This window comes from Anopheles merus, chromosome 3R (genome assembly GCF_017562075.2).
Source record: "Anopheles merus strain MAF chromosome 3R, AmerM5.1, whole genome shotgun sequence".
NCBI lineage: Eukaryota > Metazoa > Arthropoda > Insecta > Diptera > Culicidae > Anopheles > Anopheles merus.
In genome coordinates, this window is record NC_054084.1 from 34,331,618 (window position 1) to 34,351,398 (window position 19,781).

General features: G+C 47.7%; 2 protein-coding genes across 3 annotated transcripts; one reads left to right on the forward strand and one right to left on the reverse strand.

The window, feature by feature from the left end:
* The first annotated feature begins 2,631 nt into the window (after positions 1-2,631).
* On the forward strand, positions 2,632-15,574 carry LOC121597899 (gamma-aminobutyric acid type B receptor subunit 2). 2 transcript variants are annotated; one of them, XM_041924188.1, is made up of 8 exons: positions 2,632-3,642; positions 10,602-11,186; positions 11,257-11,400; positions 11,468-11,743; positions 12,267-12,332; positions 12,467-12,670; positions 12,856-13,397; positions 13,474-15,574. In XM_041924188.1, exons 2-8 carry the CDS (start codon positions 10,815-10,817, stop codon positions 15,194-15,196), a joined length of 3,327 nt encoding a protein of 1,108 aa, XP_041780122.1. In that variant the 5' UTR covers positions 2,632-3,642; positions 10,602-10,814; the 3' UTR covers positions 15,197-15,574. The 2 variants fall into 2 exon arrangements, with proteins under 2 accessions (XP_041780122.1, XP_041780123.1); XM_041924189.1 differs by lacking the exon at positions 2,632-3,642 and having other exon boundaries at positions 10,556-11,186.
* Positions 15,575-16,433: 859 nt separating this feature from the next.
* Positions 16,434-19,245, reverse strand: LOC121597905. Its single transcript, XM_041924209.1, has 3 exons — positions 18,981-19,245; positions 16,774-16,848; positions 16,434-16,701 (listed from the first exon to the last, which is right to left on the reverse strand). Exons 1-3 carry the CDS (start codon positions 19,054-19,056, stop codon positions 16,541-16,543), a joined length of 312 nt encoding a protein of 103 aa, XP_041780143.1. The 5' UTR covers positions 19,057-19,245; the 3' UTR covers positions 16,434-16,540.
* Positions 19,246-19,781: the final 536 nt, after the last annotated feature.

Genomic DNA, 19,781 nt, shown 5'->3' on the forward strand with positions numbered 1-19,781 from the left:
TTTTTTTTGCTGTTTTGCTTTGCGTATATGCTAGATTTTTTCCCTCATCCGACTCATACTCACATGCTCCACCAGCCATTGTGTGATATTAATTTTTATTACCATTATGTCACCAGTTTAGAACGGGTGATAATTTTTATGTAATGATTTTAAGCGAGCTTCTATGAAATTAACCTCATACACTATGCAGAGGGCCGCAGTTGAGCTGGTGATGTGTGGCTGTGGGCTCCTCGTTTGTGAATAATTGAGGTCGGTGATCTAAATTTATGTGCTCGTGGCGTTCATGGGTCAGTGACGATTTTGTGCTATCGATCTGTTCGAGATGCTGTCGCTTTGGAGAGTGTGTGAGAGAGAGAAAAAGAGAGAGGGTGGATGGTAATATAAGATACACAATTGAATTTCGAACAGTAGGACGTATGTGGTTTGGAGGGTTTCATGGTCATCTTGCTCCGTTTCTAATTTGGGTGTGTCTTCCGGGAAGAGGTTGTTCGGATTGTTTCGTTGAGATTGGCAAGTGTGAACCGAAATGACGACCTTGGATGGTAAGTGTGGTATTGAACGCTCCATTACTACTAATTGTACCTACACCAATAGCCTGATTATGAATAATTTATTGCTTTATTTATTCTATTTTTTACAATGAAAAAATCTTTTTGTTCAATTGTTAAATGTTAAAATTGTTAAAAAATAATGCAAGATTAGAAAGCTTGAATATTGTTTAACATAAACATCCTTACTTAGTTATGCCAGTTATTTAGATATTATTTACAAGTAGTAATTTTTAATCATCAAAAATCATCATAAATTATAGATATAAAACAAATAAACTCCTCGCAAATAGTTTGTTTATCTCGGGTTTATCTGGTCTAAAGAAATATCAAAAATAATAGTTTTTTCTTCATTGCATACCTTTAGGCTCAAAAGGTCACAAACTCCTATGCACAAAAGGTTTACAAAGGTTTTGTTTTCTTACATGCTAAAATATAAATAAAATGTGCTATGCAGTAAATTATAAATTAGTATCTAAACTCTATCTGTGCATGAGTTTAATGCTACAACTGCATGCTTTGGTTTATCAATTTTCATAAACATAAAGACATCCTTGCCTCGGCTCTGTTAAGCGCCTAAAGGTATGCACTGTTATAAAATATAAATTTTTATAAGTAATATGTCTATGGTTGTGTCGATGTTAACAGTTAAATGAAAATTAATAATTAAGCGAAAATATTTATTTTAGCACAATGTATAACAGTAAATAATAAACATTTATAACTCATCTCAGTTGTCTAAAAATAATACCGTGATATTGTTAAACGATGTCTTGAAACGAGAGCTTAACAAGAGGAATAAATTTGTTCACAGCAATCGAAACATAAATATTAACGTTCAAATAATTACGTTCACTCGTTGATCAAATTCAATAAAATCCCACAGCCTTTCAACAACCAAACTCTACCGAATTGAATTGTTTACCATTTCCCTCCCGCGGCATGGGTCTATCATCAGAAAGGTACGCACAAAAAGTCTGCTACCACCATCAACCACCTGTTGGCATGCCGTTACACATAACCTCACAAAAAAGCGGCGTCTATTCAACAGCATTGGCGCCAAAATAAAACCATCTCAAATGCCGGCATGAGCGGACGTGCACGTGCGACATCGAATTTCCCCGCTTTACCCCGGGGCGTGCGTACGACGAAGGATTCGCGCGCGCAAAACTGAAACCGATAGTGCGCCGACGCCATTACCGTTCGTCCTTCGTGTTCGGCTCGGTGCTTCGTGCTTCGGGGATGCTGTGGATGCTGTAGTGGTGGCGGTGGTCTCACACCGAGGGATGATAGGGGAGGACCGGAAACACGACAGACACGACATGAGCGGGCACGCCAGTCGCGATATAGAGCGAGAGCGTGGTACATAATTAATAAAACAAATAACGAGCCTACCAAAGAAAAGCTGAGAGGGGGGGGGGGTGAGAAAGGATGATGATTGGTAGTGGTAGTGCAGCAGTAGTGCCAAACACACATACAGGATGGAGGCAGCCGGAGTGGGTTGCTGCTGCTGCTGCAGCTGGTCTGGCATGTGGACTGTGGCACAGGGAAGATCCCACTTCATCGACCACACGCTCACTATCGGCTGCTCCGCTGGTTGTGGTTGTTGGTGAGGCATGAGAGAGCAGGGAATCAGGTGGCTTAGGGGGGATGGGTAGGCAAAAATATGGAACAGGAAAAACACACCGGGACCGAGGGCTCTCGAAGCTCGTGGCTCGTGGGGTTGAATCGAGAGTGAAGTGTTTTTCGCTTCGCTGCAAGAAGCAACTCCATTTAGAAAGGGGGCTCGCTGTGGCGGTGACGAATGCTGGATGCTGTGCGGAAGTGCGAGAAAGGAAACGGAAATGCGAAAAGCATCATTCCCGTTCTCCCGCACCGTGGGCATCGAGTACGAAGGGGAGAGGGGGGGGGGGTAGGCATCCAGCATCGACATCAATAATAAAAACATAAAACGAAATGGGGAAAAAAAGGAACAAAACAGAGCAAAAACAAACATTCTCACCACGACACACATACACCCACACGGAAGGAACTAGAAGGACTAAAACAAGAACCTGTCCTTTTGGGTTGCTTTTTTTCTCTGTCACCTGCCCGTCCCCGTTTGGCTCCCGCGTCGTATCGCACCGAACGCAAATCGAAGTGGGGCCCATTGCTTGCGCCTTCTCGAAGTGTTTTGCCTGCCTGTCTGCCTGTTCCGTTCAGTTGCATCGGAGATTCGGCCGTGAGCGGACGCGCGCTTTGCTGCTGGTGACGAGCACTGCCATTCGCGCAGCGTGTGCGTGTTTTGCCTGTGCGGCAGCGCATAGGGTCGGGAAAAGGCTTCCGGTTTTCCGGCCAGGCCGTGTGAACTTGAAGTTTGTGCTGCAGGCAGTTTCCCTCTTTCGTTCGCTTTGCTCGTTCTGCTTCAGCTGCAAACCAAACCAGAAAAAAAGAAGCGGAAAATCGAGGTGCCAGGGACGTGGAAAATGGGTACTCGCGCGTACTTGCTTGGTTGGAGCCACCCGCTCGCTCTTTAAAACTTTGATGAGGATTAATTGCACTTTCGTAGCCGGCGTTTTAAAGTGTCGTTGAGTTCCTGCTCCTGGATGGGTGGGTGGAACTTTCCTGCTGCTTGGCGAAGAACTTTCGACCTACCTGGCTTGGGTTGCGGAATGCCATCGCAGCCCCGTGTTAATAAGCTAAAGCGAAAGGCGAAGGCTGCAAAACGGGTGCTCCGGGAGTCGTAGCTGTAAAGTGTGTTGCTCTGTATTGGTGTGTGTTACTGTGTGTGTGTGTGTGTGTGCAATTGTGTTTAAGGGTCAAGATTTTGCCTTTTCGCCTCGGATTGCCATTTGTGTACCGCGCGCGCGTTTGTGTGTGTGTGTTTGTGCCAGTGTCGAATGTGTCTTGCCGTGTCGTCCCCCGAGGGGAATTAAGCAGTAGATTGGAACGGAACTGCTGCACGAGGTGGTGGTGGCAGTGGCGTACCGTCACCGTTCGGCTCACTAATCCCAAGCACTGCTGGCACTTGCAAATGGATCCGGCGCTGGGGCTGGTGATGTGGACCCGGACGCCAAAGTATCCAATCAAAACTACAAAACGAGATTCGAAAAAGGTAAAGACCGTGCCATGCTCCCAGGCATGCAAAGCGGAGGGAGGTGGGGAAGGAGGTAGAAAAAGCGGGTAGGCTCGGGACACACCGCCCAGAGCCAGCAATCGAGGTCGAAAAGGACACATGTTTGCACGTTTGATGAGCTTTGACTGTGACTGTGAGCGGTTCGGGTTGTTTTTTCTTCTCTTCCTTCGCTGTAGTTTTCGTTTGATTAATTTACTGAAAGGACCATTCCCAGACCTTTGGCGCTTTTTCACTGAATATGTGTGTCTGTGTGTGTGTGTATGCTTGAAGAAGAAAAAAAGGAAATAAAAATAGCTTCAGTCCCTTCTTTTTTTTTTGGGGAGAATGTACAGGATTAATGAACGCTGCTCACAACGAGATTTGCAGTGATTGAGGCGTCTCCATTTCCCATTTCACTTCATTAATGGACGAAGGATCCCACGGTGGGATCCACCCTGTGAGGCATGGCATCCATGCTTACTAACCCGCACATCCTACCATCGAGAATGGAGGAACTTCCGGCTTCCGAACGCCCGCCATCCCGGTGCGTTTAATGGGTCCGCTTTTCGAGTGCACTGGAGCTAAATGCATTTAAAATAAAATTCAATTAGAAGGGAAACAGTTCTCCCATCACACACATATGCATGGAGACACGTACGGTGCAGGAACAGCCCCACATACACACACACGCTCACACACATCAAGTGCAAAATCGATCGAGCATTTCAAAACGAGCGCACTTCATGGCGCTTTTTGTGTGCCGATGCGCGCCGCACGACGGAGTGAAAGTGTATGATGTGTTTCCGGGTTCCGTGCAACCGTCGTACTGTGTGAATCGTGCAGCGTGAATTTTCCTAGGGCATCTTTAGCCCTTCAGCACGCTTTAAGAGGCCTCACACACACACACACACACACACACACACACACACACACACACACACACACACACATATGCTCTCTCTCCCCCGTTTCACCGACGTGTTGAGCGTTGTCGTAACGCGTGCGGTAAGAGCAAGGACATAGCGCAAGGACGACGCCGATGTGCGGCGCGTTTTGTCGCGTTTGTGGCAATTATCTGTGAAGAACAAAGTGAAGTGGGGTCGACCGGGGGAAGGCGGGGAAGGGAGTTGCGCGGAACGATGCAAGAGCGGTTGTGCTGAGGTGGCGTTTCAAGTCAAGAAGACGGTGTGTGTGTGTGTGTGTGTGAGTGCGCGCAAAAGGAAGATTTCTTTTTTCTTCGGTGCTTATCGTACCCAGGTAGCGGTATGGGGGGAAATGGGGTGGCTGCCTTGCCCCGGGAGCGGAACTGTGTGGAGGCTGTGATTGCTTCATACAGCGTTCGGCACCGTCTTTGAAGTTTGAGAAGAGGTTAAAACAAAATTTAAATAACAATAATTGTAATAATAACGCCCAGCGACAAAGTGGAAAAAGAAACAGAAAAGAAAACACACAATACATACGAAAGATGGCAGGAAAAATATTTAAAAAAAACCACCCGTTCGACAAACCAGCAGAAGCCAGTCAAAGTCGGAAGAAAAACATTCCATAATGGTCCTCCACAGCGCGCTCCGATTCAGTCCTTCAGTGGCTTCGAGTTTTGCGGAGGATTTTTCGCTTTCTGGTCAGTATGCCGTGGCATAAGTAAAGGGTTTCTGTGTGTGTGTGTGGCTGTGTGTCTCGATTGCACTGTGAACAACATAAACCTGGGCTGGGGGTACAGGAGGTAGTAAAATAGCGGAAAATAACCACAACAAAGCACCGAACAATGATGAAAGACAATTCTTCAGCGGCTTTTCAACAACAATCGGCAATCGGGGAAAACGGGGGGAAACGGGACGGGCGCAAACGGTTTTGTGAAACCGGACGGAACAGAAGGCATAAACACGGTGAAACAAACTGTCCAACCATTCGTTTACCTATTGTGGTCATTGTAATTTATGTCGAGTGCTTTTACCCCTTCTGTTTATTTTTTTGTGTGTGCTGTTGCTTTTGGTCCATCGTCTTCGGTCGGTGGTTTACGGTCGGCTTGGTCGAAACCGCCAGGCTGGAAGAAGCTTTCCGTAATGATTTCCATCAATACAATCTAGTTTTGAGGTCGGTCAAGATGGGCTTCGTCTTTAAGTGCATTTTCTTGTTACATTAAACGGTTGAAGAAAAAAGAGGAGCCAGGAAAGGAGGTTGCAAACAGTGGCTTTTATTTAAGGTCAGCCTGGGAAGATCAGACGAGAGCGCCTAAATATATGTAGTTATCTCTATACTGGTTTAGGTACTGGTGGACATGTAATGTTTATATATTGCTTTTCTTCTTGGATAAAAGTCTTTCATATATTACGTTTTGTCACTGTTTTAGGACACTAAAATTTATTTATTTTACCGAAATACTAAAAATCTCTTTAAGAATTATGCTGCATACTTTTAGGCGTTACGCCACGCTGGCAAGTGTTAGGCCGCGGGGCCATGGGGATTCCCAACACTCATTTTCTCAAGCACTCATGAGTGCTTTTGAGAAATCCTCGTTCTCAGCGTTTGTCGAATCCGAACAAAATCGATTTTGAGAATCTTTGAGAATCTTTGAGAAAGTTGACGATGCAGCGATCGGCTACCTGAAATATAAGCAATTGTGCTATTTCTTTTTCGATAATCACTTTGGAAAATGTATTCAATATTTATAATTGAAAAAGTTTAAAAAAAACATGCGATCAAAAACATATTTTCTATTTAAAGCTCCAAATAAAACATGAGTGGCTTTATCAGTTTCTCAGAGTGAAAAAAATTGACGACGGCCACGAGCTCGCGTCTGAGAACAAGTTTTGAGTGCTTGAGAAACTTAAATCAGTGCTTGAGAATGTTTTCTCAGCTTGAGAAAGCCTCGTGGCCCCGCGGCCTTAGTATTTTCAAGCGACAAAATCGACATGCTTTCTCGCTCTCTCAGGTTTACTGATCTATTGGGTAGAATGAGAAAGCATGTCGATCTTGTTAGTTGGGTTTGCTTTTACTGTGACACTCACATAACTTACGTTGCATACCTTTAGGCGCTAAATAATATTCAACGAGATGTACGTTTATAGCCAATTGGTTTCCGTAAAAATATTGTTTATCGACAATGATGAACACATTCAGAGACAATTCAGAGGTTCTACAAACTTAAATATCGATATATTTTGATAGGTTCATCAATTGGATGTTTTTCTTATTCAGATAAGAGATTAAAAAAACGTTTACCACCCCTGCAGAAACTTTCTCCATCAGTAACAAGTGATCAAAGAAGAAATATAAAGTTATTCGTAAAATGTGTCATGAGCAGCATAGCACACGTCGTTGTTGCATACCTTTAGGCGAATTGATCGAAAAACGCCCAAATGTCTGTAACCTGCGGCAAAACACCATCTTTTGTAGTTCCTTTAACCGTTTCATGCCATGTTTTCAATTCCAACTTACTCCATCAACGGAAGAGCTCCCCACGCGCTACCCCCTGCATCATCCTTTCCAAATGGATTCGAGCAATTGGAGGGGATTTATTATGGAATACCGAACACCGCTGGGAAATACGGTGGAAATTCCACCACATCGATAGAGCGGGTTTCCCCTGCCCCCCCCCCACCCCACCGATGCCGGGGTGTGCGCGGGAACGAAACGAAACGAGCGGTTAGTTTTATTTTGTTTTATTGCGACCGTGTACTCACCGTGTCGCGTGTTGCAACTGCCATTACAAGGACACACCGGCAGCGCGGTACGTGCGAAACTCGGCCGCCGGTGAAGGAACATGGTGAGAAGAAACAAGAAGAAGAGAGAAAAAAACACACACAACAACCGCAATCCCAAAAGCCTGATGGGATGCTTGAGATGAGCCCGAGGAGGTAGCTGTGTTGGTGTGTGTGTGTGTCCACACAAAAGAACGAGAAGAAAGCTCACCGCAAGCGCAAGCCGAGGGACAGGAGCGCCGAGAAACAAAAGCCCCCATCGGCCCATCGTTATGGTGGAATGTTTTTCAATGAGCCGGTGCTCTTTGCTTGCGGGTTGGGAAGGTCTGTGTATTGAAGGGTGGATGGGTGGCTCGAGGTGTTGCAGGTGCTCACAGCGGCTTCCGTTCTTGGCCTAGTGGCTCGCAGCACGGAATGGTGTTAACGTGTCAATCTTGGTTTGCAGCTGACACCTTTAACATGCGAAAAGCGTTTTCGGGGTAGTAATTAAATTGTACGTAAACGAAACGCAGTGGAATGTTTCGCCTGACAGTATGAAAGCTTTTTTGGTGGGTAATCGGTACAGCTAGCAGATGTAATATCTACCCGAGCCATGTGTCATTTATTTCCCCTGCACTTGCATTACGGATATTGAAGTTGGAAAGCAGGCTTCAATAGACGATCGAGACTTTCAACCGGCACACAGTTAGCCATTTATCCCGATCGAGACAATATACATATACAGGGACAATATCGCTATGTGTCCGGGCCTTCGTCATCCGGCGAGTCTCGGTGCTCATTCACCCATTCTAGTGGGCGTCCTCATGCCTTCCCGCATACGTTTCTATTGTGTTGGTCACGTAGCGGAGGGTTTGAAAAGAGGGATTGTATTTTAACCCTCGTTTGCCAACAGCAAGCCACCAAAGCAGGGATTGAACAGACCGGTTGATGGGTCGTCCTGTGTCCCCGTCATCATCGTGGTGGTTTCATCATTTTCCCAGGAAGTTGCAATTGATTCTTGATGTTTGGTGCTCGCAGGGGTTCCAGCTCGAAGGTCACTTCACTGATGCGTTTTCCATAGAATCCCCCGCACTCGCAAGCGCCCGCTTTCACTTGTCTCAGGTGGATGATATGTAAGGCTAATGGTTTGGGCTGGTGGACAAATCAAGCGAAATCAAGTCGAAGGGACACTGATATGGAGATGTGATATGTGTACACTTCTCATCCCGCACTCATCCCCCTCTATCCGAGCAGCAGATCTGGGGAGCCGATGTTTGAAGCACATCAGCGTCAGCGGTGAAGATGTTACGCAAACGGTGGTCGGTGGCCTTTCCTTGAAGGGATTCGCGCGGACGGATGCTTTAAAATTAATGCCATCGCGGCGCAAGCCCGGCAGCACATTTTGACATTGGCTTTGACAACAAGCACAGCCACTTGTGCCCGGGAGTTGGCATGGAAACGCACGGTGCGTGAGCCCGTACGCCCAATCTCATCAAAGTTTACAGACACATGTGACCAGGCTAATAATATACATGCCCATCGCCGCTGCCGCCGCGACATGATGCTGTACACGAGGCGCATCGTCGAGTGGCTTTTGGAAACGGAAAAAAGGATAGCAAACACACACACAGCAAAAAAATGGAACGAAAAAATATACGCACACACACACACACACACACACACACACAAATGGACTCGAACAAATACTCGTCCTTTCTAATGAGGATCGTATAACGTTTTCTGGGGATTTCCGAGAAAATCTTCATACTCCCACAGCCGGCACACGGCGGCGCTGTGTCGTCGGCGGGTATTACGGGTTATATCAAAATAATAGCATTAGCCGTGCCAGATTATACGTCTCCGCGGAATCGCGCAAGAGATTATTGCGACAGGTTTGGTATGAAAAAAAAAGGAAAAAAAGGTATTTGAAACAGAAAATCCGACACGAAATGAAACGATTCCGGTGGCTTTCCTTTTCACTCGATACAATCGCACGATACTCATTCGTACGTAGGTGCAAAAATTGTAATCTTGTTATGCAGAATGCATTACTTTAGGCGTCACGGTGAGGGATGGGTAGATTGCGCCTGAAAGTATGCACTGCTCATTCCGATGTTCGATTTGGGGCTTTTACACGAGAATGAAATAACAGTCTAATGGTGTTAACCCCTGACCTTTTGAACGGTAAAAACAAATCAAAAAGATTGAGAATTAATTAATTCCTTACGGAGAGCAACTTTTTCAATTTGCTGTATGAAGGATTTTATGGGCCAGCTGCCTGCAATAGAGTTTTTAATCGTGTTTGGTTTGATAAAATACACCTTCGACGATACAAGGCAGTATTTATAGTAGAGCTTAGTAGATCCTATCCAGCCCACAAATTCCCGCCCCATTCCACTTGGGCGTGTGATGCACCTGGGGGCCCAGAAGTGCATTTTGTCGAACAGCTTTTACACGCTTCTACACAAACTCCGATGTTCACGCTCGTGAGTTGATTATGTTTGACAGAACTTTCTCTCCTGCTAGTTCCCCGGTCGGACAAGAACCCATACTGATACGGAAAGATGCAAGATGTAAGTTCTTCCTCCGCTAAACTTCCTCCACTTCCCAGTACAGCTAATGTATGATTTATGCTTTCTCTGGAGGAGCAAATAATCGTTGCTCTCTCTTTGTACCGTGCCCCAAAAGCAACTTACTCCTTGCAACGAAAGGCTATACAGCAAGAAGCACCACATGAGACAGCAACAACAAAACAACTAAATGACACAAAGAAAAAAAGAAAAGCAGGATCATGGTATAATCTGGGGATTTATTTTAAAAATAACTTGCCTTGCAAGACACAGGCAGGCCTGCCTTACCGGGGAAAAGGAACGAACCGTCCACTTCCAAAACTGTAAAAGGATGAGAACGGGATGGAACGGGAAAACTTTTGCTTTTGTAAATAAGGCTTCGGACCGGTCCCTTTTGTCTCCCTGGGTTGGGCTGGACACTGCCGGACTTCATCTTAAAAACATGCACCAAATAACAGTTAGTAGTGCTGCTTTTGTTACCATTCCCTGGGCCCCGGCATTACAATAACGCAAAAATGCTTTCGCCAAATCCAGCTGGAGAGCCGCCGAGCAAAGGGGTTTCGTCGTGATGTACCGCTTAGGCATATCGAGAGTTGGCCCAGTTTTGTGGAAGTGATGCTGTCTTTCGGCCTGCTTTTTGTGGCGTTTTTCTTGTCCAATTTTTGTCCCCATCATCTCACACAATTTCGCTTTGGCTGCTCTCACACAGGCATTGGTCACAGGAGCACCCTTGAACGTGCCGGCACGTGCCGCTCTATCGGAAGGATAAACCACGTTTTCCACGTTTCCGAACGGTGTTGGAGGTGGTGTTTCCGCTGCCCGCGGTACCGTGCACAGGTTCGGTACGGACGCCAGTCGATGGCAGCGGCTTACGGCGAGCAGTCGAACCAGCTCCAACGGAACGCTCAACACGCTCAAGAGGATGCGTCGCACAACGGCCGGCTCGAGTGGTTACGTGCCGGTGGTGCTGATGGTGCTGCTGCTGCTGCTGCTGGTGCTTTTCGACACGCTGCTGGCAAGTGAAAGTGCCGCCAATCGGAAGTCCAGCGTGCAAACGAACGAGCACAATCGGAACATCATCAATACGGTGTTTGAGCGGACGCGACCGGCTGGCAGTGAGCGTCGTGCTCGCGAGGTGACGATACTGGGCCTGTTTGAGTTGAGCTCGAGGGAGGGAGCGGCTCGCCGGGAGGGGCTCAGCGAGCTGGCGGCGGCACAGCTGGCCGTACAGCACATCAACCGGCGTGGGTTGCTGCTCGGCTACAAGCTGAAGCTCATCACGAACGATACGAAGGTGAGTGCGTGGGGCGTAATGGGGAGTTAGCGAAGGATTTAAAAACTTCAACGCTTGCTTTGTGTTGCAGTGCGATCCGGGCGTTGGAGTTGATCGGTTCTTTCACGCGCTCTACACGCATCAAAGCAAGCGGATCATCATGGTGCTCGGGTCAGCCTGCTCGGAAGTTACCGAGAGTCTGGCGAAGATTGTTCCCTACTGGAATATCCTTCAGGTATGGGAATGATCCTACACATTTAAAGGTTCTTGTAGTAAATAACAAATTCTTGTAACCATTGCAGGTCTCGTTCGGTTCCACCTCCCCAGCATTGAGTGATCGGCGCGAGTTCCCCCTCTTCTACCGCACCGTCGCCCCGGACTCATCGCACCACCCCGCCCGGATAGCGTTTCTGATGCATTTCGGCTGGGACACGGTGGCGACCTTCTCCCAAAACGAAGAAGGCTACTCGCTCGCGGTAAACGATCTCGTGACCGAGCTCGAGCGGGCCAACATCACCTGTGCGGCGACGATTTCCTTTGCCGAAACTGACTTTAAGGAACAGCTGAAGCTGCTGCGGGTATTAATGTAGTATCTTCCGTGTACCCCAAAACGAGTCCTTTTCGTAGGAGAGTGCCTTGGCATCTTTTCCGGTGTTCCCTTGCTCCTGTTGCTCAATCTCTCACCAGTAGCGTTCTGTTTTGTTACAGTAGTGTTGTTGTAATTTTGTCCCTTGTCATGCCAACCACTACTTCCACCACCACCACAACCACCACAACCACCTCTACCATAACACACTAAAGTTATATAGGTAAGAGCCTCGCGTATCTTCACGCGCAAAAAAACATTGAAACGCCATCTTCATCATCTGTTTGTTGCACACACGCACACAAACACACCTTCATTTCAGCATCACTCCATTCTCATCCATTTTTCCATCCTTAAACCCCGGTATCCTACACACGTAGCTACAATTCACTGCACTTTGACTGTTCGATAGAAATCGCTTCCCGTCGTTTCGAATCGGTTATTACAAGGTCTTCCAGCGGGGCTAAAGATGCTGTCATTTTGTCTCTTCTCTACTCCACCCTAACCACCCCAAGGACCGTGATGTGCGAGTGATTATCGGAAGCTTTTCGCATGAAATTGCCCCGCAAGTGTTCTGCGAGGTAAGCAAAACAGGCCCCCCGAACGTCGACGAATCTGCCGCGGGATAAATTTCCCCCGGGAGAGAGCATGTTTTTTTTTCTCTTCTTCCTTGTGACCATCGTTGCTCATTTTTGTTCCCCTTCTTTTTTTCTAGGTCTACAATCTTGGTATGTACGGTGCAGAGTACGCCTGGATACTGCAGGACACGTACATCTCGTCCTGGTGGTTGGCGGGCGACTTACCCGAGACGGGTAGTGCCCCATGCACCTCCCGGGCACTGCTGACGGCGGTGGAGAACTTAATAATCGTCTCGAGCTACAATAGCATCGTTGGCATGGGCACTGCCCTGAGTGGATTGGTAAGCGTGTGTGTGTGTGTGTGTGTGTGTGTTGTGCTGTTTCGCTTCGATCCATTTGCCGATAATCCTTTCCCATCCTTGCCCATCAGTCGTTATTTATTTACATTGCTGTGCTCACTGTGCGGTGGGATTAGGAACCGCTGTTTGGTGATTGTTGTTTCTTCGCTTAATCGCCTTTTTCCCAGACGAACGACATCTTTCTGCAGAAGCTGCGGGAAATGAACGTCACCGGTGCGGTGTCCCAGTTTGCACCGCAAACGTACGATGCGGTGTGGGCGATGGCGCTGGCATTGCGCGGTGCCGAACGGTCCTGGTCCCAGTCGGTGCCGCACCGGGTCCGGCTGGCCGATTACGACTACACGCGGTACGACATCGCCCAGGAGCTGTTGCGCCAATTCGATCTGCTCAAGTTTAATGGAATCTCGGGACCGGTTTCGTTCGAGGGTGCGGACCGAATTGGGACAACCTCGTTCCATCAGATCCGGGCAGGGCAGCTGGAGATGATTGCGTTCTACTATCCGAAGAATGCGACGCTCGACTTTGGCTGCCGGTATTGTGTGCCGATCGTGTGGCCGGGGGGCCAGGTACCGATTGCGAAGAGGATACTGAGGCTGAGGGTGGATACGATCGATCCGTTTGCGTTCTACACGGTGGTGATACTGTCGCTGATCGGGATTGGGATTTCGGTGCTGTTTTTGGGACTGAATCTGAGGTTCCGGAAGTTGAAGTGAGTGTTGAGGGTAAATGGAATCACCTCAAAATTCTTGTTTTAATTGTCAACTTCTTCTGTTTTTTTGTTGCAGAGCCATCAAGCTATCGAGTCCCAAGCTCAGCACGATCACTGTCTGCGGTTGTATGCTCGTGTACACGGCCACCATTCTGCTCGGCCTGGACCATTCCACACTACCCTGGTCGAGCGTTACCTTCTCCACCATCTGTATGGCAAGGATCTACTTTCTGTCGGCCGGCTTCTCGCTTGCCTTTGGTTCAATGTTTGCAAAAACGTTTCGCGTCTATCGTATCTTCACGCACAGCGCCGGAGGACTTTGCCGGGACAAGATCCTGCGAGACACACAGCTTATCTCGGTGATCGGTGCACTGCTGCTTGTGGATGCGTTCGTCGTCTCGTTCTGGATGGCGGCCGATCCGATGGAACGGCATCTGCACAACCTTTCCCTGGAGATCAGTACCACCGATCGGAGTGTGGTGTACCTTCCCCAGGTGGAGCTCTGCCGTTCAAGGCACTACGAAAGCTGGCTGGGCATGCTGTACGCTTACAAGGGACTGCTCCTGCTGGTCGGTGTGTATATGGCGTGGCAGACGAGGAACGTAAAGATATCGGCACTGAACGATTCGCAGTACATTGGCATCTCGGTGTACAGTGTGGTGATCACCAGTGCGAGTGTGGTCGTGCTAGCGAACCTTCTCTACGAGCGAGTGACGCTAGCGTTCATCATAACGGCGGGATTTGTGCTGATCTCAACGACGGCCACACTTTGTTTGCTGTTTCTGCCCAAGATTAAGGACATCTTTGAGAAGGGCGAAGTGTACGATCCGATCATTCACAGCATGGGGCTGAAGATGGAGTTCAATACGCGCCGGTTTGTGCTGGACGATCGTCGCGAGCTTCAATTTCGGGTGGAGGTACAGAATCGAGTCTACCGGAAGGAGTTGGAGCTGTTGGACGCCGAAATTTGTCGCCTGGAGCGAGCACTTCAAGAGCGATCGCCACAAAGCTCGCCGCTTTCTTCCGAACCCAACCTGCCCGACTCGCGACCTTGTGCGATCGCCCGGCCTCACGGGTCTAGTGGACTGCCCATGCTGCTGCTGTCGGTGCTTCCACCGATAATTCCGCGTGCCAGCTGGCCCTCGGTCGATCCAATGCTTTCGCCCATGAAGCGGAACATCGCTTTCAGCTCGCAGCCCAAAATCGATCCAGCAGTAACGCTCGCCCCAACCGGTAGCCGTGAGCGCATTCTAACCTCCAACAGTCGTGTTGGAAGCGACGAACCTCACACACTCCCGAATGGAGCAAGTTCCGGTGTGATGGGCAAGATAAGGCACATGTTTGCTCCACGATTGCACAAAGCTCCCTCGGCCACGATGCTCGGAGGAACGGGTTCATCGACGAGCGCGATACGCAAATCGGCCCTAGCCATCTTCAACGAAATCGACACCGAAGACGATCTGCCCCAGTCGATCTACACCATCGACAAACCGACCAGGGAGCAGCTTACACTGACCGGGTCCGAACCGCGCGTTAACTTTGTGCTACCGCCGAACGGGCGGAGACGGTCCTCGACGGTACAGCAGCAAGGTCCGGTGAGGGATCGTATCCGAGGTTCACCCCGCTTCCCGCACCGTATCTGCCCGCAGACGACGAGCCTTACGGAGCTGGGCATCGAGCGACCGCGCATCAGCTTCCTCACGGTCAAAAGCTGTGAGCAGATCCACGGCAAACCGTGCGAATCGCGCGCCAAGTGGAAATCGATGGACTCGTTCTCGAAGAGCGTCGGTTCGCAGTAATTCGTCGCAAGGGTCGTTAAACAGCAATGTTCTGTGAACGTGAATGCTCAAATCGCTCAATGAGTTAGAAGTTCTCAGCCGTATTGAGTGTGTTGTGTAGCGTAACAATCAGTAACAACGTGTTCGTTGAGAACTCTCCCCCCCCCACCCCACAAACAGAGCTTATCCCCTCTCCACACAACACCAATTCGGATGTTTGTTGTGCAAACCCACACTGTTCTTCGCTTTTTCTACGCTGTTTTGTGTGTATGTGCTAAGAAAGAAATCAAACCATCACTCGTCAATCGAACCACCCCGGAGACAGAAACAACATCCAACTCCAAACACACATTATGCACGCAAAGCCGCACCCAAATAAACGATCGCGTAAATATAATAGCTCGGTTAGGTAAAACAAAAATCTCGAATCTTGGTTTTACTTGCCAATGGTCTGTTGGTAAACAAAAAAAAAGTGTTACAGAGCAAAACTTAACAACTCAACTAAGACAACATGTCGTCAAAACACAGCGCATTGGAGGGGGGTTGGAATGGATGCTTACGGGCTAACGTTACGGGAAAATGGTGACAGTGGTGCTGGGTGCAATCTTATGATCGTGTGAGTATGTGTGTTTTCCGTTGTGTCTATTGACTATTGGCTTGTCACCACCGTCACCGATCACCGTCTTTGAAGCTAGTTTAAATCGTTTGTGCTGAGTTTCGTAAAGCTATCGGTCAGGTCCTCGTCGTTGTCGATCCGGTCGGCTTGACCGGTTTGTCCTTGCTGTTGTTGCTGCTGCTGCTGCTGCTGCTGTTGCTGCTGTAACTGCTGTGTCGCTAAGAGAGCCTTCAGTGCTTGCTGCTGGTTCGAGGCCGAATGTTGTTGGTAATTCCCACCGGACGTCTGCATGTTCGCCGTCTGCTCCAGTCGGTTTAGGTCGGTCGTGGAAAGTGTCCCCAGTACGGAGCGCAACTCGGACGAGTTGAACACCGGATCGAGGTTGGCCAGATCGAGGTTCATGTAAAAGTCGGACCCCAGCGAGGGAGGGCCCACGTTCGACTGGTTGTTCGTGTTTGCCGTGCTCATCGCCATTAGTGGATCGCCAGTTGCGAGTGGGAGCGTGCCAAAGTTGATCAAGTTGAACGGGTTCTGTTGCTGCGGCTGCGGCTGACTAGGGCCGTTCTGGGTGTGTGATGGTACGGGCTGGACCCAACCGTTCGACGGACCGGGCAGGTTGGTTTCAAACATTGGCACGCTTGCATTGGGCTGGGTGGCGGCGTTAGAGAACCCGGTCCCGAACTGGCCGAACAGATTGCCCATCGTACCGCCGGTACCACCGAGTGTGGTGTAGGCCGGTGGGGTTGGCGTTACATTGCCAGGGTCAAGCGGCGAGATGGGACCACCGATGCCCGGGGAGGGCGTGAGTGTAGCCGGGAACGGTCTGGGCCGGGGGAGGTGCTCTGGGCGGTAAACATGGGCTGCATCGGTTGCAGCTGGTACTGGTTGGAGGGATTGTGGCTCGGAGAGTCTGTGAAAGAAACGGGGAAGGGAATGAGTGAATTAGAACAGGTAAAACAGATAAATTGAAGTTGTTGCTTACCTCCAGGTTCATTTTTGATTTCCTCTTTTGGCATCTGTTGGAACGCGCTTGCATTGTGGTAGGTATAAATACCTCCTGGAAAATTAGAAAACATGTAAAGAATTACGGGCCAATTTAAATTGACATACTCAACTAACTAAGAGTTACACCACAGAAAAGCATGCAAAACAATAAAAAAATGACAAAACTACATAAACCCATGCAAGAAAGATTGACTAGAAATTGTTAGAGAAGATAACAGATGAAGTAAAAACAAGCCCGAAACAAAACTGTCAAAGCCACTCAAACAAACACACGTACATAAACACGCTATTCTAAATCAGTTAGCTGATGTGAACACTATTAACGCTTAAATCGTACCTACGCACACGCACACTTACTCTTACGCTTGTACTAAAGATGACGCGAAACGTAACTTCTAGCCTGTAATTTACCGATTTACCTACAAACACTCCCTGTAACGATTAACAAATTCAACGCCTTCCAACTCATTTTCCACTTGTTCCACACCACGGCTTTTTATTTGTTACATCTTTTATAAAGATTCACATTTTTCATCTTCGGTAAGTATTAAACTAGTAAAAACTAACTCAAGTCGCTCTGCGACAAATTTACGGAGTCAACATTGAGCTCACATTGTTACCTAATTGCTAGTATAGTGGTATAGGGGAGTTTTTGTTTGTTTGTATTATTGTATTTGGTTTCGATATTTCGCTTGCTGCAAGACTTGAGTTTACTTGTTTTGAGTTTCTTTTTTAAAGTTATTATTACAAAGACGTTTTTATATAGAGATTGTAGAACACTGCACCCAATTCTCTTTTTCAGCAAGACCAATATGCCCAATAGTTGCTCCGTTTTACAGTTCTTTAAGTCACCAATTTTAAATAGATTTATTCTATATATTTAAGTATATAGTTTACCAAATTCATTCGAGATGACCAACAATAAAAAACAAACAGAAAAAAAAAACAGAAAACAACTCAAAACCAATTTGCAAAGTACTAGTACTACCAGCTCCTACCTACTACCTGGCATGTTTTTTTGGACAAAAAAGTACATGTAAACGCTTTTAAATGACATCCGATTAAAATTCACTATAATTATAGTAAAATAGGGAAGGCTCGTGTTAGGAGCTCTCGCCCCCCCCTGCTAAGTACAACATTGTAAAAAAAGGTATTTCGTTCCACTACGCTCTCCAAAGCTCTCCAACAAACATCTGACCGAGCAAGCTCCTCTTCATCTGGTTGTCAAAAAAGCTGACACGAGTCCCTTTTTTTTAAATTCCAATACAAAAATTCAACATCTGAACACCTTAGATGCCCCGAACCCTCCCCTGGACAATGTCGGCAACAATATAAAGGTTCGTTATTTTCAAAACTGTCCTACGCACCGGGTCGCACATGCGCGTTCTCGCACGTGCTGCTAACAAATTTCACAAATAGATGGCAATGTTGCTTCGTTCAAATTGTTACGAGTTTATGCTGTAACGGATTTACTGTTTTTTGTGTGTGTGTGTCATTTCACTCGTTAGTTAACCCTTTTAACGTATTTTATTTTTTGGTTTTTTGTTACTTGTTATTTGTTTAGGTACGATCAATTCCAATTTTCTACCATCACCGGCGACGACAACTTCCAATGAGCCCAAAGGAGCAAAACAACAATTAGGAACCACAGTCAGCCCAATTCGAATACGACATACAACCTTTCCACCAGCCCAAGACAAGCCAATAAAATGGATGCTAACCCTTTATGTTTTGCTCCCAAAAATGCCAAACAACAGTTGTGTTTTTAGTGTTTTGATTCTACAAAATGATGAATTGTGGACGGAAGCATCTCCAGACATGAAGATACGCAAAGGGAAGAGGGAAAAGGGACAGCGGACATCAAATTGGACACAGAAATATCACAAAAACACGAAGACTGGTGCAGGACGAAGTGACGATAACTACAGTATGAGAATGAGTAAACCCAATGGTAAACCAAGTCGAAAGAGATCAACTATACAGTGAGGATGGGCTTATGGAGCTTAGTGATTGTGCAGTTTGAATGGACGAAGTAGACAACGGACCCTCCACCAAGAAAGAGGACTAACGCAACGGAAGGAAAATATGTAATATTTGTGTTTGTGCGGGTAATGGGGAAATGGTGTGTCCAGAACCAGTACAAAAATACCCCACAAAGCTTCGAAAGATGTTGGTGTAACTTACGGGGTAAACCGCTCGTCGACGCACTCTGTCCGCCGGTTGCGTCCAGCTGCGACAGGTTCGGTATATTGCCCGGCATGCCCAGACTGCTCGGGGGCGATGGGCCCGGCAATGGGGCCGTTACTACCGGCAAAAACACATTCGACGAACCCGCCAGCTTCTGCCGCTTTCTTCGGAGATCGACTGTTTTGGTTCAGATTTTGCGTTTTGATTTTGGGAAACAAGCAGTTGGTGTGTGCGTGTGTTTGCGTGCGCACGCGTGTGGTATGGGGAGGACCGCGAAAACCGCAAAATAATATGCAAAAAAAAGAAAAAAGAAAAAAAAACGTTACATTAGTATCATTGTGTCCTGGACAGGGTTATGCGTTTCAATTGCTTCTATGATATGCATAGAAAGCATTGCTCTGGAGTAGCTCTGGCCCTAAAAGGGGATCAAAATACAAATGGTTTCAGCTCCTCTCAAACATCGCTATCGGTGACCATCCGCGTGAGTTGGCTCTGCTGGAACTGCTGCTGCTGCTGCTGCTGCTGCTGGTTCAGTGGATACTGTTGGGAGATCTGCTGGCGAGTTGGATTCGGCTCAACCGGCGCGTAGTAGGCAGGACGTTTCGTCAAACTCGCTCAGTGCCGCGTTCGGTGCGATTGACCGGGTACAGCGCAAAGTGTTCCGCCTCGGTCAGATCGACGTTCGGGTCTAGCTGCACCCCGTAGTTACCACTCGACCAGATTCTTTATGCTGCGAGCGTCGCGCGATCGCGACCAGCTCGAGATTTCGTCCTGTATCGGCACATCCAGCTGCAGCGC

What these genes read in the sequence shown, in the direction of transcription:
- LOC121597905 (XM_041924209.1), bottom strand. Translation starts at nt 19,056, where the DNA reads ATGCCGGGCAATATACCGAACCTGTCGCAGCTGGACGCAACCGGCGGA. An exon ending in GTCGACGAGCGGTTTACCCC is followed by an intron (nt 16,849 to 18,980) that starts GTAAGTTACACC and finishes CTAATTTTCCAG; the next exon opens with GAGGTATTTATACCTACCAC. An exon ending in AATCAAAAATGAACCTGGAG is followed by an intron (nt 16,702 to 16,773) that starts GTAAGCAACAAC and finishes TTTCTTTCACAG; the next exon opens with ACTCTCCGAGCCACAATCCC.
- LOC121597899 (XM_041924188.1), top strand. Translation starts at nt 10,815, where the DNA reads ATGCGTCGCACAACGGCCGGCTCGAGTGGTTACGTGCCGGTGGTGCTG. An exon ending in AACAGCTGAAGCTGCTGCGG is followed by an intron (nt 11,744 to 12,266) that starts GTATTAATGTAG and finishes AACCACCCCAAG; the next exon opens with GACCGTGATGTGCGAGTGAT. An exon ending in GCACTGCCCTGAGTGGATTG is followed by an intron (nt 12,671 to 12,855) that starts GTAAGCGTGTGT and finishes CCTTTTTCCCAG; the next exon opens with ACGAACGACATCTTTCTGCA.